Below are 22,858 nucleotides of genomic sequence, written 5' to 3' on the forward strand. Positions count from 1 at the left end.
TAAACTAGAAAGGAGCACAATCAGACTCAATATTTATTTGAAAAGAAAAAAAGAGAGAAAGGCTAGGTTTGCTGGCTAATCTTTCTCTGCCTTACTTGTGGGCCTGTGCTCAGTGTTGTCAGGCAGCCACACACCCATGCTCTGTAAAAGGTTGGAGGCAGGTCCTGCCAGTCCAGCTTGGGAACTATATGATTCCAATAGATTTGAAACCAAGTTTAGGTCTACATCCACGGGTGTCAAAACAGATCCTCCTGCACCGGAATCTTCCTCATCTGAAGTGTGATTGGTAGTCTGGGATAGAGGTTCCTTATTCATGGAGGAAAAAGAAAATCATGGGATAATACCGTTAAGTTACATGGTAGTTAACAATAAAAAGCTAACTTAAGCAACAATGTAAAATTGAATTCCAAATTAAAAAGGAAATATCCTTGTTGACAGAAAGTAAAAATAAAGTCTAGTAAACTATGTAATTTGACACACATTAAAATTTGGTTCCAAAGATTAGAACACACTTCTTCCTAGGAAAAGTGTCTACAAATTGAGTGGATTTCTTCCCTATTTTGAAATAGCCCAGGGAAGATAACCAGGGTTAAGGCAGTACACTTACAGCTTGCCTAAGAGTTTTTAAAGGAATAAACATAAAGATGAACATTACAAAAAAGAATCAATTTTTTTCTAAATGAAAGAAGCTAGGTTCCCCTTGCTCCCACCCCAAAGAAAAATCTTAAAGTAAAAACCTGAAGCTTTTTGAGGTCGAACCACAAAGTCTCTGAATTGTTAACTTGAGCCTCTGAGTTTAGTGGTTTGGGAAGGATTTGAAAGGCTGCCGCCTGATATATATAGACCTTTGTATCTTTGCTACTGTAAGTGTGGTCCATGGACCAGCAGCTTGTGCATCTTTTAGGAGCTTGTTAGAGATGGAAAAATCTCAGGCCACACCCCTGACATACTTAACCAGAATCTCTATTTTAAGGTCTTTAGTTGGCTCATATTCACATTAAAAGTTAAGAAACACTGCTTTAGATAAATCTAATGTATGATTTCTATTAGGTTTTGGTAATACTGGAAATGACTATAGTTTTAAATGTGGTTTAGGTGATCAAAGCAAGGGAGTAACATTAATTAAGGGCCCATTATTGGTTTCACTGTTATCCCATTTGGTTCTCATGTTAATTCTATAACATGAGGATTATTAGTTAATGGATACATTCACAGTGGACAGCTGAGATGGATTTCAAACCCTAACCCATGAGACTCCAGGGTCCATTCTCTTTCCGTAATTTCTCTGTCCAGAATTAGACAGGGCTGGTATAAAAAATAGGATTAAAAACATGAGTGGAAGATGAATTCTAAATTTGGCCCTAAATTAGGGAAACACACAAAACAAACACTATTAACACTTGAAAGTTATTTGGATATTTAAGATCCTTTTAAAAAAATCGATTTAAGCTGTTAGTAGTAGTATACAACCATATACTAATTTCAACACATCACATGACTTTTTATTTTAAATCCTGATAGATAACGTAATATAATTAAGGCTTATGTTTAGGAAAATAAAGTTAATAATCCTTCATCTTATCAGAATTAGGAAAAATAACCATTCTTATGTATTTCAAATCAAATTCATTACAAAAAGAATTTATCATAAATCACGAAAAAAAAAGATATAATATGGTTTTAGCTATCCTTCATAATAGACTCAGAAAGGGAAAGAGGTTAAACACACATACCATTTGCTTCTGGGTGGTGAAACTTTTGCCAATGCTGGTATGTGCCAGTTCCTGGTCCATCTGGGCCATATATGACTTGAGATCATCAAGAGTTCCTTTTACAGATGCTTCTCCCCCATGTTCCTGGGTTTCAAGATCCACGTTATCGTCACTATCTAAACTTTCAAAGTCGTCTTCATCCAGGTCGTCAGAGTCCGATTCTTGAGGCCCTGGCCCTACACCCCAACACAGAAAAAGCCACTTGGTAAATTTTTTTTGACTGATTAAACTTTTCAAAAGAATTCGAATTATTATCTGCAGAAAAGGACCGATATATATATATATATATATATATATATATATAGGCAAACTACTTCACAAAAATCACTTCCAGAAAATGGTACTGCTGGAAGATATTTGCAGAAAAGTACACACACTGAACTGAAAGATTCCTCCTTTATTCTATTTTATTAAATGTGAATTAAAATTTTGTACTTAAAAAAATTAAAAAATCTCCATAATACATGAATACGTTTTGATGTAAACATTCAAGCCACATGGAATTATTGTCTCACATTTCACTTTCTTCCCAGAGGTAAGCACCTTCGAACAGTATGGTGGGTACCCAGACCTTTATCTATGCAGTTCTGTACATAGATATAAACATACAGTTGATTTTTTTTTTTTACAGATAACCATATTGAACTATGGTTGCTTTTCACTTATTTATATGTCTTGGAGGTCCTTCTCTGCCAAAACATATATTCTTTATTAAGACATTCTTAATATTTCATAATATGGGTGTACAGTTGACCCCCGAACAATGCAGAGGTTGGGATGCGACCCCCGCGTAATCAGAAACCCACATACAGCTCCTGACTGCCCCAAAACTTTACTAACAGCCCACTGCTGACCAGAAGCCTACCAATAACATAGTTGATTAACACATATTTGGTACGTTCTATGTATTATATACTATATTCTTACACTAAAGTAAGCTAGAGAAAAATGACACATTATTAAGAAAGTTACACAGAAGAGAACATACATTTACAGTATTTATTGAAAAACACCCACATATAAGTAGACCCGCACAGTTCAAACCCATGTAAGGGTCAACTGTACAATGATGTATTTAACCATTTCCTTCTTGGTAGACATTTAGAATATTCTAATTTTTCACTACTACAAAGCTGCAATTGCTATCTTAACATCCATATCTTTTTCAAAGATTCCTGGAAGTGACATCGCTAAGTCAAAGGTTATAAACATTCCAGAGTACCAAACTGCCCTGTGAAAAGATGATTTACATTTCTCGCCTCCAGTTTGAACAGTGCTCATTTCTCTGACCCTTGAGAAAACTGGTTATCATCAATCTTTTAAGTCTTTGCCAATATGATGGGCAAAAAAGTAACTTTTTACATTTATTGTGTATTTACTTGCTTATAGTTAACTATTTTCAAATACTTATTGACTATATTTCTTCTTCAAGGCACTGCTTGTTATATCCTTGGTTGACTTTTTCAACTGGGCTAGGTGTCTTTTTATTATTAGCATGTAAGTCTAAACAAGAAATAACAATGTAATATGGGAGCCAAGGTAAACCCTATCTAAACACACAGCATTCACCCATTCAACAAATATTTAATGAACAGCTACTACGTCAGATACTGAGCTAACCATCCTCTGCAAAAATCATTCAATAGGGCAATAATTCATAGTTGAAAGTAACTTAAACTCATGAAGAGAAAGCAAATATTTTGTCTTCCAAGAGATCCAATGCTCCAATGCTCTAGCAACAGCCATACTACTTACAGTTTCAAAATGAAAATAAATATCACACTATAACTTACCTAAAATCTTATCAAAATAATTAAGAAAAGACTCTGCATCAAAAGTGATTGGAGCCTCAGAAGGTTCTCTGCAAGATTAAAGGAAAAAGACAGTTGATCCCAAACACAGCTCTTTGAAACTTTTCCTAAAGTGATGCCATTGTGAGGACCACCACCAGAGATAGAATCTCAAATGAGGTGCAGCAAGGAAAGTTGGTTTATATTTTAAAAATCCTTATAACTACTGGTCTTGCAGGGTAACAGAAATGGGAGAAAGACTAATAAAATAAAAGTAAAAATTATACTTTGTTTATGCACATTTAACTTATGCTGATTTAGAGCTCGACCCACCTTCCACCTCCCACAAGATATATCTAATATTAGCAAAAGCAGTTATTTATCCAAGTTAATTTAAATAAAGTCTATCTCTTTAAGAATCAAATCTTTAAAAATTAAGACCAAACATTCCCTTATCTGTTTTCTTAAACAGAGAATATTGAACATAAATTTTAATCTCATAAACTCAAGAGCATCGACAATAAAGATATATTTGTGCAAGTAACAATTCCATCTACCTTTTTCCTCATTACTTGCCAAATGTAACTTTCCCCTTCTGTTATTATTTCTTCCTCTGATGAACCCTTTTATCCCACTCTTTTGAGTTTGAAGCTTCCAATTTGCTTGCAGGTGGGAGATCAGAAGTCTGAGCTTGCAGAGAGCTAGATGTTAAGAGCCCACAAGGTTCTGAGTAAAAGTCTAAAGAGTAAATAATGCCTGACCAATGTGCTATGCACCTGAAGCTGAAGTAGAATAATATTCAATGTCAACTATAACTAAATATATAGGTATATATAGTCACGGGATGTGGAGTACACCATAGGGAAGATAGTCGATGGTACTGTAACAGCTATATAAGATGTCAGAGGGGTAGTAGCTTGGGGGGTGGGTTATCACTTTATGAGGGGTTTAAATGTCTATTACACGGCTTTGTACACCGAAATTAATTTTAAAAATGGAAAAGAATTAAAAAAATAAAGAGTAAATAAAGTGCATAGTTGCCCTGCATAGCTCTGGGATGGTGGCTTTGAGATCTGCTGAGTGGTCTCTCTAGCTTATTTCAATGATAGCGAAGGATAAGGTGACCAGAAATCTGCCACCAGATAAGTAAGTTATCACAGTAATAGGCACCAAAAGAGGGAAACAAAGCAGTACAAATAAAGCAGTATGAATCATTAACTAAAAAAAAATGTGGAACTGGCAGTGATCAATGACTTCAACATCTGGGTTATAACTATTTAAATATTTATACTTTAACACAAATTACCGAGGCAGCTCTGCTCCTTTGTGGGTTGAGACTTTGGATATGAAAGCTTTCATGCTCTTTGAGACTTGAGTTAAGTCATAGCTCTCCTCCTTGGAAACAGACTCTGGTTCTTTTTTGCCAGCAGCTTCCTCCAGTAGCTGGTCCAGCTGATCTGGTGAGAGATCTAACCACTGGTCATCTAAAAAAGAAAGCATGATACTGCCATACTACATTCACATGACAGGCATCTTAGGAAAGGACCCTGTGAGACTTAGTGGAATGTTTTCACTTTTTTTAACCCTTCTGTTCTATCCTGGTCCATTACTTACCATCTTCTGGGGGAAGATTAGCTTCTTCCTTCTTAAGCATTTCAATATCAAATGGTATTGTCTGTAATAAGGTTAAGATTTCTTCACCTGGGCTCATAGTAAGAGAGCTATAAAAAAAGACATAAGTATTTTTTTATAACAGTGCTTAGAATAATAATCACAAAAATATAATATTTTGAAGTCAAAGGAATTATCTAGCCTAATTTGTTTTTAAACATTTGTTTTAGGATACAGATCCCTTTTCCTCAAATAAAATTTTACCAGCAACTGTAAAATTTAAGAGCTCAAAGAAAAACTGCTGGGGCCAGCCTGGTGGCTCAGGCGGTTGGAGCTCCGTGCTTCCAACTCCAAAGGCTGCCTGTTCAACTCCCACATGCGCCAGTGGGCTCTCAACCACAAGGTTGCCGGTTCAACTCCTCGAGTTCCGCAAGGGATGGTGGGCTCTGCCCTCTGCAACTAAGATTGAATATGGCACATTGAGCTGAGCTGCCTCCCAGATGGCTCAATTGGTTGGCGCAAGCGGGCTCTCAACCACAAGGTTGCCAATTCGATTACTTGAGTCCCACAAGGGATGGTAGGCAGCGCCCCCTGCAACAAAGATTGAACATGGCACCTTGAGCTGAGCTGCTGCTGAGCTCCCAGATGGCTCAGTTGGTTGGAGTGTGTCCTCTCAACCACAAGGTTGCCGGTTCAACTCCCTCAAGGGATGGTGGGCTGCGCCTACTGCAACTAGCAACGGCAACTGGACGTGGAGCTGAGCTGCGCCCTCCACAACCAAGACTGAAAGGACAACAACCTGAAGCTGAACGGCACCCTCCACAACTAAGATTGAAAGGACAACAACTTGACTTGGGAAAAAGTCCTGGAAGTACTCACTGTTTCCCAATAAAGTCCTGTTCCCCTTCCCCAATGAAATCTTTAAAAAAAAAAAAAAAAGGAAGAAAAACTGCTTTGCACAGCAAAGGAAACCCATCGATAAAATGAAAAGGCAACCTACTGAATGGGAGAAAATATTTGCAAACCATGTATCTGACAAGGGGTTAATATACACAATATATATTAACTCATGTAATTCACGAGAACTCATGTAACTCAAAGGCAAAAAAAAATCTGATTAAAAAACAGACAGAAGACCTGAACAGACATTTTTCCAAAGATACAAACGGCCAATAGGTATATGGAAAGATGCTCAACATCATTAATCATCACAGAAATGCCAATCAAAACAATGAGGTATCACCTCCCATCTGTTAGAATGGCTATTATCAAAAAGACAAGAAATCACAAGTATTGGTGAGGATGTGGAGAAAAGGGAACCCATGTGCACTGTTGATGGGAATGTAAATTGATGCAGCCACTATGGAAAACAGTATGGAGGTTCCTCAAAAATTAAAAGTGGAATTACCATATTGATTCTGGGTATGTATCCAAAGGAAATGAAAATAGGATATTGAAGAGATATCTGCCCTCCCATGTTCACTGCAGCATTATTCACAATAGCTAAGATATAAAAACAACTTTAAGTGTCCATAAACAGATAAATGAAGAAAAAAGATGTAGTATATATACTGAATAGAATATTATGTAGCAAGAAAGCAGCAAATCCTGCCACTTGCAACAACATGGATGGAACCTGAGGGTGTTACGCTAAGTAAAATGTCCCAGACAAAGAAAGACAAATACTGTATGGTATCACTTATATGTGGAATCTGAAAAAAAAAAAAAAAGTCAAACTCATAGAAACAGAGCAGAAAAGTAACTGCCAGGGACTAGTGGGTGAGGGAAATAGGGAGAGGTTGGTAACAGCACAGAAACTTTCAGCTATAAGACGAATAGTCTGAGGTTCTAATATAAACCATGGTGATATAGTTGTTAACACTGTATTACGTAATTGAAATTTGCTAAGATAGTAAAACTTAAACGTTCTCAACACAACAAAAAGGTAAATATGAGATGATGGACATGTTAATTAACTAGATAGTAGGAATCCTTTCACAATGTGTACATATAGCAAACTACCACAATGTACACTTTAAATATCTTACAATTTTGTCAGTTATCTCAGTAGAGTAGGGAAAAAAAAGAAAAACTGCTTTTATTGAAATGAAGGCTGGTGGCTCAGAGACCTACCATTTGGCACTGCAGCAGGCTCCATGAACACTGTCATGATGCTACTGATCTAATATAATTCTTTCACTCTGTACGTATCTTACACAGAAGAAAAGAAAATCCAGAGGAAAGTATGAACAAAAAATTAATCTGTTACATTAATTTATATTAAATTATATGCTAGGCTAGCACTTGAAATACATTTTCTTATTTAGTTCTCTTAATTACTATTATGGGGAGGTATAATATATATATGTAATAATCCTGTTTTAAAGATGAGAAAACCAGTATCCAGTAAAGTTCTACAATTTTTGTAAGGTCATTTAGTTAGACTGAGCAAAGGCTTGAGATCAAGTCTTCTGATACTATTTTGTGCTCTTCCTATTATAAACTGATGAGGAAATACACAGAGATCATTTATATGATGAGTGAGTTATTTTATGATGGTGATGTGACTTGTTATATAAATTGAAGAAACTCTGTCTGAACTAGTTAGAAAGGAGCAAATCAAGTCATATGAGCTTGCATTCATTTAATAAACATTTGCATACCTTGCGAAATCATGTAGGTGATAAAAAAAATTGTCCCTACTCCATATTAGTAGGAGAGAGAAATTAGTAGGAGGGAGAAAAGAAATATACAAATAATCAATAATAAATGACAAATTATAAAGTTGTATAGGAATACCAAATACTACAGAGAGTCATAGGAAAAGGTAATTATATCATTGGGGGCAGAGTAGTTGAGAGAGAGAGAGAGAGAGAGAGAGAGAGAGAGAATATGGAAGAGCAGATTAGACCTTAAAGAAAGCGGAGGATTCTGACAGGTAAGGCGGGGTAGAGAAACTTCAGGCAGGGGGAAATGAGCAGTTGCATAGAGGCAGGGAGGTGAGGAACATATTCAGAGAGCGAATGGGCGTTCAGTTTGGCTGAAGCATGGAAGCTGAGGCTGAACAGAGGACTGGGATGAGAGCACCGTGAGCCTAAGAGGGCTGAGAAGTTTGGGTTCGATGAAACAAGCAGTGGGTGACCACTGATGACTTCTTTGCTATTTTTAATTTTTGTTTTAAGAGATTTAAACAATATAGGGAAGTTCTAAAGATAATACAACAAAACCATATACCTACCACCCAGAATAATATTGTTATATATTATATATATATATATATTACTTCCCATCAAAATATATGATTACATTTATACATTTAACATAAAAAATTAAACTAGTAACATGTGCATGTACTTTAAAAAACATTCTAGATAAAGCTAATGTTTCCTGTGATGACCAGCACTACCAGTTCCAATCCATTCACCTGCTGCCCAGAGGTGACTGCTCTCACAGGTATCATTCTGGGCACGTGCATGCATGCATGCATGTGTGTGCATGTGTGTGTACATGCATGTGTGCATGCGTGTGCGCGTGCGTGTGTGCATGTGTGTATATATGTTTCTATGTTATATTTGCAGTTTGTTTTCTTTACCTGGAATGTTATTCCCACACATACCTGATACCTGTACACCTCATTCCCTCACTTCATTCAGATCTCTTCTCACTGGAACTACTATTATCATATATTTTTTCCTTCTTACATCTTTCTGTATTTGCTATAATGAATGAATATGTTAATTGTATAACAAACTTTATTATTTAAAAAGAACTACCTAACCACCAATCTATCTTATTTTGTGGGAGAAGACCTAACTCTCCTACATATGAGTCAAATTTCTTAATTTCTCTTCAACCCAAGACTGTAATGTAACAGTTCTCAATAGGAGTGGCCTCCTAGATGCAGAGAGGAATCATCCCAGGAAGATTCCCCTAATATGAGGACTATCTCTCTTCCTCTCCTGACTCCATTTCCCAAGTTTTCTTAAATGATACCCTAAGAAGGCATCCTCATCAATTACTGACATAACACTGATGGGAATGGAACAAAGGTCCCCCTACATACTCGGGGAAGAGTAAAGACTGCTCTAAAATCATTACCACCTCACAGACAACTGATCTCTCAGCATCAACTTGGCTTCACACAGTCTTCAAAGAACATTGTTACACAAATACGTGGTGTTTCAAGTGTTGACAATATGCCTGGGGTGCAAAACCAGATCAGTTTGACCAAAAAAAAAACTAGAGCCCACAACAAAACAAAAACCACAAACACACAACTTGGGACCTTTTTAATCATAACATACACAAAGCTATTTCTTTCATGTTATCTTTAAGTATCTCAAATTCAATTTTGCAAACACAAATTATAATTTTTTCCACTACTCAAATTCTGACCTTTGATTCCTCCACGCAATAGACTTCTTGCTTGAGCTGTATTTTCCTTGTGCCACACTGACAAGGAAGTGTCCTCAGCAGACAAAGATAAAGCGGACCTCACCAAATGCGATTTTCTTCTTTCAAGGGTACTATTCCCTCCAATTTTTGCCTGATTTTTGTTGTCTTCAAATAATTGTTTTTTATATTCTACCCAGGGATTGTAATTGTAATCGGCAGGGGATAGTCCAATATGTTACTTCAATACTACCAGAACTACAACTCAACTTTACTGAATTTTAAAGGGGTGCCATTTCTTTCCAACCCTGTGTTTGTTTCTTTCCTCCCCTAGGAAATGTGTGGTAGGTTAGAATGAGATTTGATTTGGAAGCTGAATGTCTGCTTCATCCTGTGTTTCAGAACCACTTAAAATAGCTAAACACAGCCTAGAACTCCTATAGGAATTAAGCACTTGGCTCAATACCAGGATTGCCTGAGTATGAATCCTAGGTCTGTCGTTTATTAGCTGTGTGACCTTTGGCAGATTACTTACTCTCTTGGCCTCAGCTTCTCAGCTTTAAATAGGGAACAATAACAATTGTACTTATTTCACAGGGCTGTAACGGGGGAACTAAACAAGTTTAAAGTGGCCTCTGCTTTCTAAGAACTCAATGTTAGCCATTATACGGTGGTGGTGGTGGTACTGGTGGTGCTCGTGATAGTGCTGCTGCTGCTGATGGTGGCGATGATGATGATGATACATGCCAGTGCCAAAGATCTTGTCACAACACCTCACCCCCAACCCCAACCCTGTCAGTAGTCGTGACCCTTGCCATTCATTAACTGTTTAAACATGTAAACTCCAACTTCTGCAACTATCCTTAAGAGTAAGTAACTCCTTAACTTCTGGCCAGTTACCACTCCGCGGCCATGATTAAGTAGTGCTAAACTCACCTTTCCGGCTGGTTTACTGAGAGTTGGAAGTAGTTCTTTGCCATTTCTACTCTTTCCTGGTACTGTGCAGAACCTTCTATGAGTCCCTAAAAAATAAATAATGGCCAATCAGAGCATTATTTACATGCTGTTATTAAAATACCATGCTCACCAGCAACTTTCAGGAAGGTGGTGTATGGTATATAACATATAGTTCAGGAATCATGAGGCCTGAGTCCTAGTACCAGTTTTGTCATTAATATATCTGTTTGGGCCTCCATTTCTTCAAATAAGAGGACTAGGTTAGATGTAATGATTCCTAATCCTTTTCACCATTAAGGGACTTTTTTCAATTTGGAAGTTTTCTACCATTTTCTATTATCTAATTAGTTATTAAGAAACAATTGATTAACCAGTATTAATTTATAAAACAAAGTACAAATAGGGCCAAAAAATAGCATAATCCCACCTTAACTATGATTTGTTTTTCACATGCATATTTGTAGTGGCATTCATACTTAACATTTTACACTCTTTAAAAAATATACTACATAAATACTTTTCCATATTGCTAGACACAGTCTTTATAACCCTCATATTCTTATGGACTTTTCTACTTCTTGGGTGTTTTCTTAAAATAGATTATTGAAAGTGAAGGTTCTGAGTTTGACTCTTTCTATAGCTCTTGGGACACACTACGGTTACATTCCAGTTAAGGTTCTACCAGTTTACAATGTTATCAGCAATGAATAGAAGTATTAATTTCACCATACTCTCAACAGCACTGACTATCGTTCACATCCTTTTTGACACGCATGAGAAACAGTCTTTATTATTGTGTTCATATGCATATCTTTACTACTTGTGACAGTGAATATTTTAAGGGAAATTTAGTAGTTATCTTATTTTAGTAGTACAATTTTAAATCCCTGTCTTTGCTAATTTTGCTATTTGGATTCTTCACATTTGCTTTATAGATTTGTGAAAGTTGTTCATCTGACAAAAATAATAATTTTTATCATTTTATAAAAATGTTATGTCTTTCTAATACTGGAAACAGTTCATAGACACATCCTCATTACCACTCAACTAGAACAGTTCCTTTAAATTCTAGCAACTATAATTATGTTACATATTAAAAATGGACCATAGGACTTTAAATCATTGGCTTGATTATACCTGGATAGTACAATTTTAAAAATGCATTGCAAGTCCTACCTTAAAGTAATCATTCTTTTTTAGACTTTCAAGGAAGCCAGCCCAGAGTGGTGAGGTAGTCACAGAGGATTTTTTGGAGTCACAAAAAGGTTGGCTACATTTGGAGCATAGAATCTCAAATCCGTGAGCCTAGAGGGAATAGATAAAATTTTTATTATTAGGTTACTTTCTTTCCATTTAGTCACACTCAAGAATTAGGTGACTGGAAACATGGGCATGTGGACATTTATAACACTTTGAATTTTATGAAAAATATGATTTTATTTCTAAGTTTCTTAATCTCTGTAGATTACTAAAAATTATAAAGGGAAAGCAAATAATAGAAAACAAGGATTCTTGTTCTCTTCAGAGAGATTTATTTTCTCGCTGATTATAAAAACAGAAATTTAAACTTATTTCTTATTTACTTAAAAAAGGCTTATAGAAGGTTTCTTGTCTAACAGAAATTATAAATTAATTGAGAGTGGTCTCAGACATATTAAAGGGAGAGAATCACTTCATTTTAAGAGTCCTTTGATTAAAAAATATAATAAATGCACGTGGCAAAATAATTCCAACAGGAAGCTTCCCTGATCACTCCAGAGGAAATGACTTTTACTGATTTCTTCCATATCCCTTTAGAAGTAATCTGTGCACTCAAGCAGATATGTGTGTGTCTGTATATTCTCTTACTCTATCCCTTTTGTTATTAAATGGCAACATACACAGTTCTGAACCTTGCTTTTTCACTTCGTCATATGCTTTGAAGATCATTTCATATGAGCACACATAAATTTAACCATCTCATTTCATAAACAGACCATAATTTAACTATTTCCCTACTATTTATTAGACATTTAGGTAGTTTTCAGTCTTTTGCTACTACAAACACTACTGTCATGAGTATTGTCATATATCTTTGTGCACATGTAAACTACATGGAGGATAAATTTCTGAAAGTGAAGATGCTGACCAGAAGGGTCTGGCATTTTAAATGCTGAAGAATATTGACAAATTTTGTTCTAAGAGATTGAATCAATTATATTCCTATTAATAATATTTGTGAGTACTATCTCTTTCTCTACATATTTCACCAATCCAGTATATATTAACATACTTTTCAATACTTGCCTATCAAATAGTGAAAATACTATTTTGTAGCTTTAAATCACATTTGTTTTATTATATGACCAAAGGTCAACATATTGCATATGTTTAGATTAAAAATCAGTTGTATTTCCTGTTCTATGGACTATCTTTTCATGGTTTCTGAACATTTTTTTATTAACTGATTAGTATTTTTTTCATATTAACTTGTGGAAACTCTCTATATTAGAGAAAGCAGCTCTTTGCCACTTAAATTGAAAATAACAATACTTTCTCCATGTTTACGTTCATTAGACTTTATGGGGTTTTTCTTTCCCACACATAAATATTTAATTTTTACATAATCAGACTTATCCATCTTTTCTTTTAGAGCTTCTGGTTTCAAGTCATGCTTAAAAGGCCTCTTTCATACTCAATGTTTTCTTTCAAATTTTATGGTTTTCTTTCAAATTTTATGGTTTGAATTTTTTTTATTTAAATATTTGTTCCAACTGGAATTTATTTTGGTTTAGGTGTGAGGGAATCAATTTTAATATTTAAATGGTTTCACATTGTTCTGTCATTTATCCTTCTTATTTGAAATGTCACATTTTACTATATTTTCACATAAATTTCTATACTTTCTATGCTATGCTATTATTCTGTTAAGAGCCCTTTTATATAAAGGAAGAAAATAAAATTTCCTGGTTCAACATTACCAACTTCATGCCCAATTCATGGGCTCGGTATTGGGGATGAGATGGAGCAGGCAGCTTGTATCCACTCCGCCGGTCTGGCATAAACCTTTGTTGCATCAACTGTGCATACAGACATTTAGTGAAGGTGACCTGGACATTGGGACACAAAAGAGATGAGTCTTTTCCCGAAATTAAAAATTTGAATATCACTTCATAGTCAGTAACAATAACTTCATTTATGAGCCTCACATTCATATGAAATGTAAAGAAGATCCACCCTATTCACTGCCTGCGTTTCTTAGTCACAGCTTTATTGCAATATACCTCATATGCCATAAAATTTACCTTCACAGTCTACTTTTTAGTTATCACTAATGGAATTCTTATCATTAGTTATATAAATGACAATTTTTATGGGTGGGACATAAAAATAATTCTTATTTCTCTGAAAGAAATGAAATGTTAAGAAGGAAATTATTCAAATAAGGAAAATATGGTCAGAAATAGCTAGAAAACATTGAGATATAAAATAGGGAGTCAGGTCTCTTGAAATCGTCCTCTACTGGATGGGAGAAAAAAGGGGAAAAATGTATTAACTTACTGTGAGGAAACAGAATATTTCCAATTTTTTTTCTAATTAACAATTAAAATAACGTTCAACTCTTCAGTCAGAGAAATTAAATGACCAAGGGGGATATCTTACCGATGTCATTATTCGTGTCTCAGGCAAGAATGTCTTGAAAATACGACAGGCACGCAGGTCAATGGGGTCCCTTAGGTAAAATGCCTGGACTCCTGCAGCCACCAGTCTGGGCTGCTGCTTTAGCACTGCTGCAATGCCAGCCGGAAGGAAGCAGTGCGCTCGATGAAGAGAGGCTTGAATTTTGTCTGGATATCTGTGACAGGTAGCATAATTACTTTTATTTTATGATGTGATATGTAAAAAAATTTAGAATACTTATACCATTTACTTCCCCCTTAATATCTATCTAGTCTTGGTTCATCAAGAGATGTAGAGAATGACAACAGTGGTGAAGATAAAGATACTGTATATACTAAAGAGTACAGGAAAGAAGAGAGAGAAAGAAAAAGTGGGAACAAATGGAAAATTTTAAAAAGGGTTAACGTGATTCAATAAAAACACAACAAAAACTCTACTATACTTTGGAAGAAGGATAAAATCAGAGTTTATTCTTCTAAAAAAAGTGCTACAAAGTATACTGAAATAAAGCTAAAAGAGATTTTTAATATTATTAAAAACTGAATGGTGCTAAACATTTAACAGGTACTCAAATTTGAATGGGTGAACTAATATATTAGGCTAAGGCCTTCTCTTCTGAATAGAGGCTCAAGTGCTTCACATAGTACAAAGAATCCCATATGTAGCCCCAGAACCACAGAAAAAAACCTGAGCATTGTGCTGCCTTAAGTTTTCATTTCTAAACGTCTCAAAATTTTTATCTATGTATATAGATGATATTTTGCCATAATATCTAAGGTAAATAAATGCAAAATTATTGGGACTGGATTATAATACTTTTAAATGAGAATTATAAGACATATATTTTCTTGATTTTAAAATATGTAAGTATTATTTGTTAGTCAATTTCATGAAGGATGAATACAGAATGAAAATTAGCATTAACCTAAGTGAAAGAAATTCTGCATTCAATGAAAGACTTGAGCTGCACTAAAGCAAAAGGTTTCTCAACTAGCAATGAAAGGTGTTTTTTTTACCCTCTGACGCGCCTATTCACAGCAGCTCGGATAGATTCTGAAGCCAAAATCTTTTCAGGGTGTGTTGAGATTATATTCAATGCTTGTGGGATTGTTGGGGGTGTGGTGGGTAACCAGGATACTGCTTCAGGTTTCCTTGGTGCAGGAATAATGCACAACTCCCCATGGCAGAAAAACACCTGGAAAATGATACACTTTAATTTTCATACTAGGCACTGACATATTCTAGGTACTATAAAAAATGCTGCAACGTGATTTCATCTCTGTAAATTTTCGAAACTTGGGAATACTTACTCTATTGGCACTATTATCAGGATCTAACCATTTAGGGAGAAAGTCAGCAGCTTCTATTAACAAAAATTCACCATCATTGTCTTCAATCCTAATGAAAAAAAAGTTCTAATTTTGCATTCTGCTGATAATCAAGAAACATGTTGTTTGCAATATATATTTTCATTCATCTTAGTAAATATCTGAGTATGTACCATGTATAGATTGCTATAATAAAGCAAATGTTTAAGATACCATTAAGTACGGAAGAAGACCGTAAGATTGTACGGAGGAGGTGAAGAGAAAATAAGTACACAAATAAATAAGAGTAGGCAAAAACATGAAAAAAATACAAAGTACTATAGGATTTCAAAAGAAAAAAAACAATCACATACGGCCAAGATGAAGAAAGCCTTTGTGGAGAAGGTGTTATTTGGGCTTTGAAAGATAATTCTGTTTTGCATCATGTTTTTTAAATTTAAATTTCTGAATAGATAATAAAGTCAAATGGCTAAAACTTAAAAAAAAAGATACATAAAAAGTTACACAATGAAAAATCGTCCTACTTTTGTCCCTATATGCCCAACTCCTACCCCTCCACCACTATTATTTCTTATTTATCCTTTTAGAGTTTGCTTATGCATAATCTGGCTAATAGGAATATAAATTCTTATTTTCTCCTCTTGTCACACAAAAGAGAATATATTATATACACTGTTCTAGGTTTTTTCACTTTTAATGGAGAGAGATGTAGGGAGAAAAGGAGAGACGTTCTTGGGAGAGGGAACAACATAAGCAAAGCCATGGAGGGGGCAACTGAAGCTGGATATTTGGAACGACAACTAGTAAAGAACAAGATTAGAGAATCGCAGTTACATCATTTTGTGAAGAGCTTTAAATGTCAACAGAATCAATGAGAATGAGCTCAGTTTCAAAGACAAAAACAATGAAAGGTTTTAGAGTAGGGTAGTAAAATGGTGAGGGCTCTACCTTAGGAAGATTAATGCAGAGACATAGAGGAACAACTTCTTCCTTCTGCTAAAGTTTTTTTTTAAAACTTCCAAGACAGTAAATGTCTTATCATTTAAAGAGCTTTTATAGGCCTGCTGTGTAGGCATGCACCATCACTATATAAACATCAAAATCTGCATATAAAAGGTATTGCCGTCTCCTTATTATACTTGTAAAGACAGAAACTGATATTTTTGTGTTTGTTCATTTAAAATTCTATCATTTATTAAGAAAGTATTGCTAATTATTTTAGGTATGGTAACACTAGTGTTTAAAATAAAGAGTTCTTACTGCTTAGATTTACATCCTGAAGTATTTAAAGATCAAATGGCACAGTATTGGAGATTTGCTTTAAAATAATCTTGCTGTGTAATGGGGAAGTAAGGGGAGGGTATATGAGTAGATAAATAAGAATGACCATGAGTTGATAATTGTTGAAGCTGGGTGATGGGTTCACGTGGATTAATTCCCTCTACTTTTATGTGTGTTTGAATTTCGATATATGAATAAGTTTTCAAAGCTGTTGTTGTTGTCATTGTTTTTCTCTTTGCTCTTCTGAGGAAGAGGTTGGGTGGGTAGAAAAAGATCAGAATTCTGGGGCTGACTAGGAAGGAAAACTAGGGCATGTGCAAATGGGTGGAATGCCCTCTGCTGGCAAAATTTGGTAATTACAGAGAACTATCAGTTCGCATTTTAAAAACTGAATTAGAATTTACTTTCCTCCTATACAACTGTTCATTGATTTCTCTTTACATTTTTCTGTATACGATTGACCAAAAAATATAGATATGGCCTAGTAGCGGAAAATATGGTTTAAAAATCTGTGTAATATGTAACATGTATGTGTATGTATATATGAGTATGTATTTTTAAATCCATAAGAAATTTGATGATGACTTCTAAGAAGTCAGAGCAGTACACCATTTGTATTGTTTGAATTTTGTTTACCGTATGTATTTGTTCTTTCATAATGAGAGTTACAAGAAAGAAAACCTAAAACAAGAAGGTTTTGTTTGAAATTTTTTAGAAGTTGAACTCTCCAATGATACTTTCATTTTTCCTCAAGAAAAGAAAGTCACAAGAGAAAAGGAAGAAAACACAGAAGTCATTTTAAAAATCTATGTCCCAGATTTGTGCAATTTCTACTAGACTACAGAAAAAATTACTAAATGGATAAAAATGTTATCCTTTTCAGGAACAGAATTCCTTTAGAATTATTAAAATAATTATAATACCTTGCTACCAATTCTGGAAATTCCTTTGTAATTTGCTTTACTATATAAACAATAAACCATTCATCCTCAATGTTATCCCCAAACTTTGTCATGCCAAACAGATGAGCAGGAACACCTCCTAGAAACAAGAGAAAAGCAATCATATAAACAAATAAATTTTTCACTACAAATAAAAATACAAGTTAATCATTCAATTAAACACACATCCACTGACTATGCTCTAGGTACTATTCTAGGAGCTGGGGTTGCAATCCTGAACAAGATACAAGAAGCCTAATCTTGAGTAGTTGAGGAGTTAGACAATAGGAGATAGACAACTAAGTCATCTCAAAACAAGATGAATAGAGGTATGCACTGAGGACTATGGAATCACGAAGGGTATGGTACATATTCCTCTGGAAGATTGACCAGTAGTATGCTTTCCACAAAGAGAATAGTATGTGCAACAGCACAGAGGTATGACAGACAATTGAGTGCTCTGGGAACATCAGGAAGTAAGATTTAGACAGAGTAGAATTTTCAAACACATGCATTATCCAAAAATATGTAGAACTTAAACAACATACTCTTATACAGCCAATGGTCAAAGAACTCACAAGGGAAATTAGAAAATATCTTGAGACAAATAAAAACAAAAATGCAATATACCAAAATGTATGGGATGCAATGAAGCAGTGGTAAGGGAAGTTTATAGTAACAAAAGATCTCAAATCAACAACCTAACTTTATACCTTAAGGAACTAGAAAAAGAATAAATGAAATTCAAAGCTATTAGAAGGAAAGAAATAATAAAGATTAGAGCAGAGATAAATGAAATAGAGAACACAGAAAAAGAACAAAATGAACTAAACTGAGTTGGTTTGTTGAAAATGTCACCGAAATTGACAAAACATTAGTTAGATTAAGAAAAAAGAGCAAAAACTCAAATAAAATCAGAAATGAAAGACAACACTGTGAACAATTGTATACCAATAAATTGGATAACCTAGAAGAAATGGATAAATTCCTAGAAACATACAACCTATTCAAGACTGGATCGAAAGGAAATAGAAAATCTGAACAGACCTACAACGAGTAAGGAAATTGAATCAGTAATCAAAATTTCCCAACAACAACAAAAAAGCCCAGAACTAGATAACTTCACTGGAGATTCTACCAACCATTTAAAGAATTAACATCAATACTCCTCAAAGTCTTACAAAAAAATTGAAGAGGAGGAAACACTCCCAAACTCATTTTATGAGGCCAGTATTGCCCTAATACTAAAGCCAGACAAAATCAATACAAGAAAACCAGGACCAATATCCCTGATGCAGAAATCCTCAACAAAATACTTGCAAACTGAAGTTCCAGAGGCGGAAATAAGAAGCAAGACGGTTTACATCTCAAATGGACAAGTTTTGGACAGCTGGCGTTAATCCCCAGGGAGATTATCTTTGATCATAGATTTCTTCTGGAATAGCTGAGTTCGTGGTTTTGTTTTTCAAAACTCTGCTTCAGCAAGATGTGAAAAAGAGAAGAGGCTACAGACACTCATCTGATTGCAGATATGATGATGGAAGAGGGCCTCTAGGAAACCCCTCTCCTCCCCCGGAAGAATGGGTCCAATTAATCATCTTCGTGGTCCTAATCCTCCTCCGATGGCTGGTGATGAGGAGATAAATGTGCTGTAAGAAACAGACAACTAGACATGCACATTCAGAGCAGAAGGAAGCCATCAAACAGTGGAGGGGTGACCAGGCTGGACAAGTACATGAACGTGTAGGTCTAAACAAGCATTGCTCTGTGTCTCCGCACATGAATGAGGTCGTGCGGGGAATTCCTTCACAGGGATCTGGCATGCCTGGCAGGCAGTTCTAAAAATGCACACGTCTATCTCATTCTCTTTCTGTATAGTTTATGAAAGTAGTAATATAGTTTTAATAAGTAAATATTTTTAGGTTACAAAACTGACTTCTCATCTTTATATAATTAAAAAAAGGCAAAAACTCTGAATTTGAAGAAAAATAAAAGTCTGGGTATTTAGTAAAAAACAAACAAACAACAACAAAAAAACCCCAACAACCAGCAAACTGAATTCAGTAACACAGTAAAAGGGCTGTACGCCATGACCATGTGGGATTTATTCCTAAAATGAAAGGACAGGTAGATTATGAAAATCAATCAATGCAATATACCAACACACTAACAGAATGAAGGTCAAACAAGTGCATTATAAAGTGTCTCAAGGGCTGTTGTGGCAAAAAAAATGGGAAGAAGAGCCCAACCACCTCTTTTCCCCAGCCCAGATCTCCCAAGTTTCTTAAACTAGAGAAACTCCAATTAGAGTATCTATTTCTATTTATCTTATATATTAAACTTCAATTTGAACTTCATCCAGAAACAATGGAGACCTGTTCAAGTATCTTAGGCAAGGGAGTGCCATGATCAAATTTTGTTTCTCAAAGATAAATTTAATAGTGTGAGCAAATAGATACTCTAGAAACAGAAAGGTTAGGTGGCTGTTATAAATCTTCCAGATGAAGAGCTAAACAGAGGGCCTACACTGCAGCCAAACACATGTAGAGAGTGAGTCACATTTTAGAGGAAAATCACACTAGGATTTAATGCCTGACCAAACATGGTGAAGTGAAGAGTTGAGTATACTTTTCAATTACTAGCTAGTTTGGATATAACTAGGTAGATGGCGATGCTATTAAGGAAGATGAGAAAACACTGGGTAAAAATTATTTTCTAGAAAAAAGAGAAGTTGTTTTTGGATGTGCTGCACTAATGTGACAGTGCTCTTACCAATAAATATCACATGTATTTTATTGAACAGGAGTTCAATAAAATTATAGCAGGGAAGACATGTGGCAACCGTTAGCCAGAAGGCTCCACACAGTTAAGCACTGGATTGAAAGCCAGACTACTGGTATCCTAAGATGCCGCAGGATGAAACAAGACCTCACATAAGTCTCTACATGAGTGGAGCCTTGGTCACCAAGCCACGTTTATTTCTTTGGTAAAGCTAAAGAAATTATAGGACAAAATGCCATATTTGGCCAGAGGTCAGATCTCAACAACCAACAACACAGAGAAGACAGTGAAGGAAACTCAAAATGCTTCCGAACAGCAAATAATGGTCATAAAGCCCAGTTACTTCTTGTTATAAGCCAGGCAGAGCCACTCTTAGATCCCGACCAAAACAACTTTGTAAAAAAAGGCAGCCTACTTAAACACATCATCAATAGAGAGGAATGCAGCTAAAGATACATTATAGCACAGAAAAGTTCAAAAGAATAGCCACGAGTTTAAAAATGTTGTATATGTTAGCTCCTAAGGTGATGACTATTAGAAAGTTTTCATCAATATGAATAAAAAATAAAATTTAAGGGCTTAACTGAATATAGGGAAGCATCACTAATCTGAAAAGTTCAGGATATAAATCTCCTGATAACACTGAATACACTATGGGCTATTATTATACATCACTGTTGTCAGAATGACATTAAAGGCCACACGTATCAAATCAAAATAAGTAAAAGTCTTTCCAACCTTTTCCAGGTTTGTATTTGAGATTGAAAGGCTGATTCTGCCAGATATAAGGAAACAGCATAGGTGCAAACTGGGTCATTATTCTCTCAATATACTTTTGAAGAATCTCTTTGTGTTTTTCTGGGTCCCTTGGTTCATCTGGTATCAGGAACAGGCGGTACTCCACAGTGTCTTCCACTGTAGCAAGCTTCAGATTTTCCTCCATTCTTCTTTGAAAACTACATTTAAAGTTTCAACAATATAAACCACACAGTACAATGAAGAAGTAATATCCCATTCCCTGAACTATTGTAGGTGATTCCACTAACAGTTTTCCAAAATTCAGTTATCCACACATCATCATCACGATTTTTGCCTTGACCACGTACCAACTATGGTAATTTATTAAAGTTCTTTTAATAACATTTTCGTACTTAAAAATGCTCTTTATACTTAAAATTACATTAAAAGAACTTTTAATATAATACAACGAATGGAAATCCAGTATCACATTCCCAAATTGACTAATAATTATGTAAGAAAAAATAAAAAATTGCCTTTGTCGATGCAGTGGTATGTGTAACACGCTTTGAGAACACTGTACTAACATACTCTATTTAGTCCCAGTTCTGCCACTAATTAGTTGTGTCATTTGGGCACTTCGCTTTCTCTTTCTGGGGCTTTTTATTTCATTGTAGAATTAGAGTTATTCTACCATCTCTAGAATCCTTCCCCGGTTTTAATGGTTATTGTTTAAATGCTCTTAAGAGCAACCTCCCTTACTCTGCAGAATTTCAATCTCTCCCTTTTATGCACATTATAAGGCACAGGGGAATTCAAAACTATGACACATTCATGTCCTATCATCTCATCCCAAAACAATTAGCCCATGGCTCTTGATCCTCCAGCTCTGTCCTAAATTTGCCCCCTTTTCGGATCTCCGGGGGGCACAGCTCTGATATACTAAGAAGTGGTAGATCTCTCTTTATTTTCTAAGGGTTTCCCTTGCAAACAAAAGTACTACAGTAGTTTATTATCGCTGCCAGTTGATGCTTGATAAAGAAAGGCATTGCACTAGATGGCCCACTCTGAGGCAGTGACTCGATTGTCTCGGCTTTCTAACGGACAGTAAGACACAGTCGAGAGGCACCTGCTGTTCACCACAGGCTGTCCAAATCATTATTTGGCCTTTCAACCCAGAGGGACAGACGATAATTCTACCCACTCACCCATCCCCGTAATACCAAGCACACCTTACTGTGAAGAATGCAGTGTTAGAACTGTAAGGAAGTCTGAGGTCAGTCAGGCTAACTCTTCTGCACAAACGAGAAAACCGGGGGCACTCAGAGCCGCGACCCCGAGGCCTGACTCGGAGTCTGGCGCTCTTTACTCACACAGGCTCTCCTTCCATCTGACAAAATGAAGCCAATTCCGCGTACGGATCCAGGGCCTCTCCAACGCGTCTCTGCAGCAGCACCCCTCCTCAGTCCCTCCTCCCACCACGTGAGGTAGTCGGGAGCTGCTAGCAGCCGCCAAAGCCTTCCCCAAACTCGGTCCAATCGCCTGTCTGGAACCTCAAGCTCTTGAGAAAAAGTCGGAACCTGCTCAGCGCCGGAACCCCCGGCGTC

At 35.8% G+C, this 22,858-nt stretch overlaps 1 protein-coding gene and 1 pseudogene across 10 annotated transcripts; one reads left to right on the forward strand and one right to left on the reverse strand.

Moving 5' to 3' along the window:
- Positions 1-12: 12 nt before the first annotated feature.
- On the reverse strand, positions 13-22,855 carry ECD (ecdysoneless cell cycle regulator). 9 transcript variants are annotated; one of them, XM_081074364.1, is made up of 14 exons: positions 22,625-22,840; positions 21,252-21,469; positions 17,715-17,832; positions 15,493-15,580; positions 15,199-15,377; positions 14,165-14,357; positions 13,483-13,611; positions 11,699-11,827; positions 10,502-10,587; positions 5,177-5,283; positions 4,869-5,046; positions 3,566-3,633; positions 1,734-1,948; positions 13-306 (listed from the first exon to the last, which is right to left on the reverse strand). In XM_081074364.1, exons 1-14 carry the CDS (start codon positions 22,639-22,641, stop codon positions 76-78), a joined length of 1,956 nt encoding a protein of 651 aa, XP_080930490.1. In that variant the 5' UTR covers positions 22,642-22,840; the 3' UTR covers positions 13-75. The 9 variants fall into 9 exon arrangements, with proteins under 9 accessions (XP_080930490.1, XP_080930492.1, XP_080930491.1 ...); XM_081074366.1 differs by having other exon boundaries at positions 22,484-22,837; XM_081074365.1 differs by having other exon boundaries at positions 15,211-15,377; positions 22,625-22,782.
- On the forward strand, positions 19,025-19,660 carry LOC308508208 (selenoprotein K-like; annotated as a pseudogene). Its single transcript has one exon. The product of its transcript is annotated as a selenoprotein K-like (transcript).
- Positions 22,856-22,858: the final 3 nt, after the last annotated feature.

Source organism: Rhinolophus hipposideros (assembly GCF_964194185.1).
Source record: "Rhinolophus hipposideros genome assembly, chromosome: 15".
NCBI lineage: Eukaryota > Metazoa > Chordata > Mammalia > Chiroptera > Rhinolophidae > Rhinolophus > Rhinolophus hipposideros.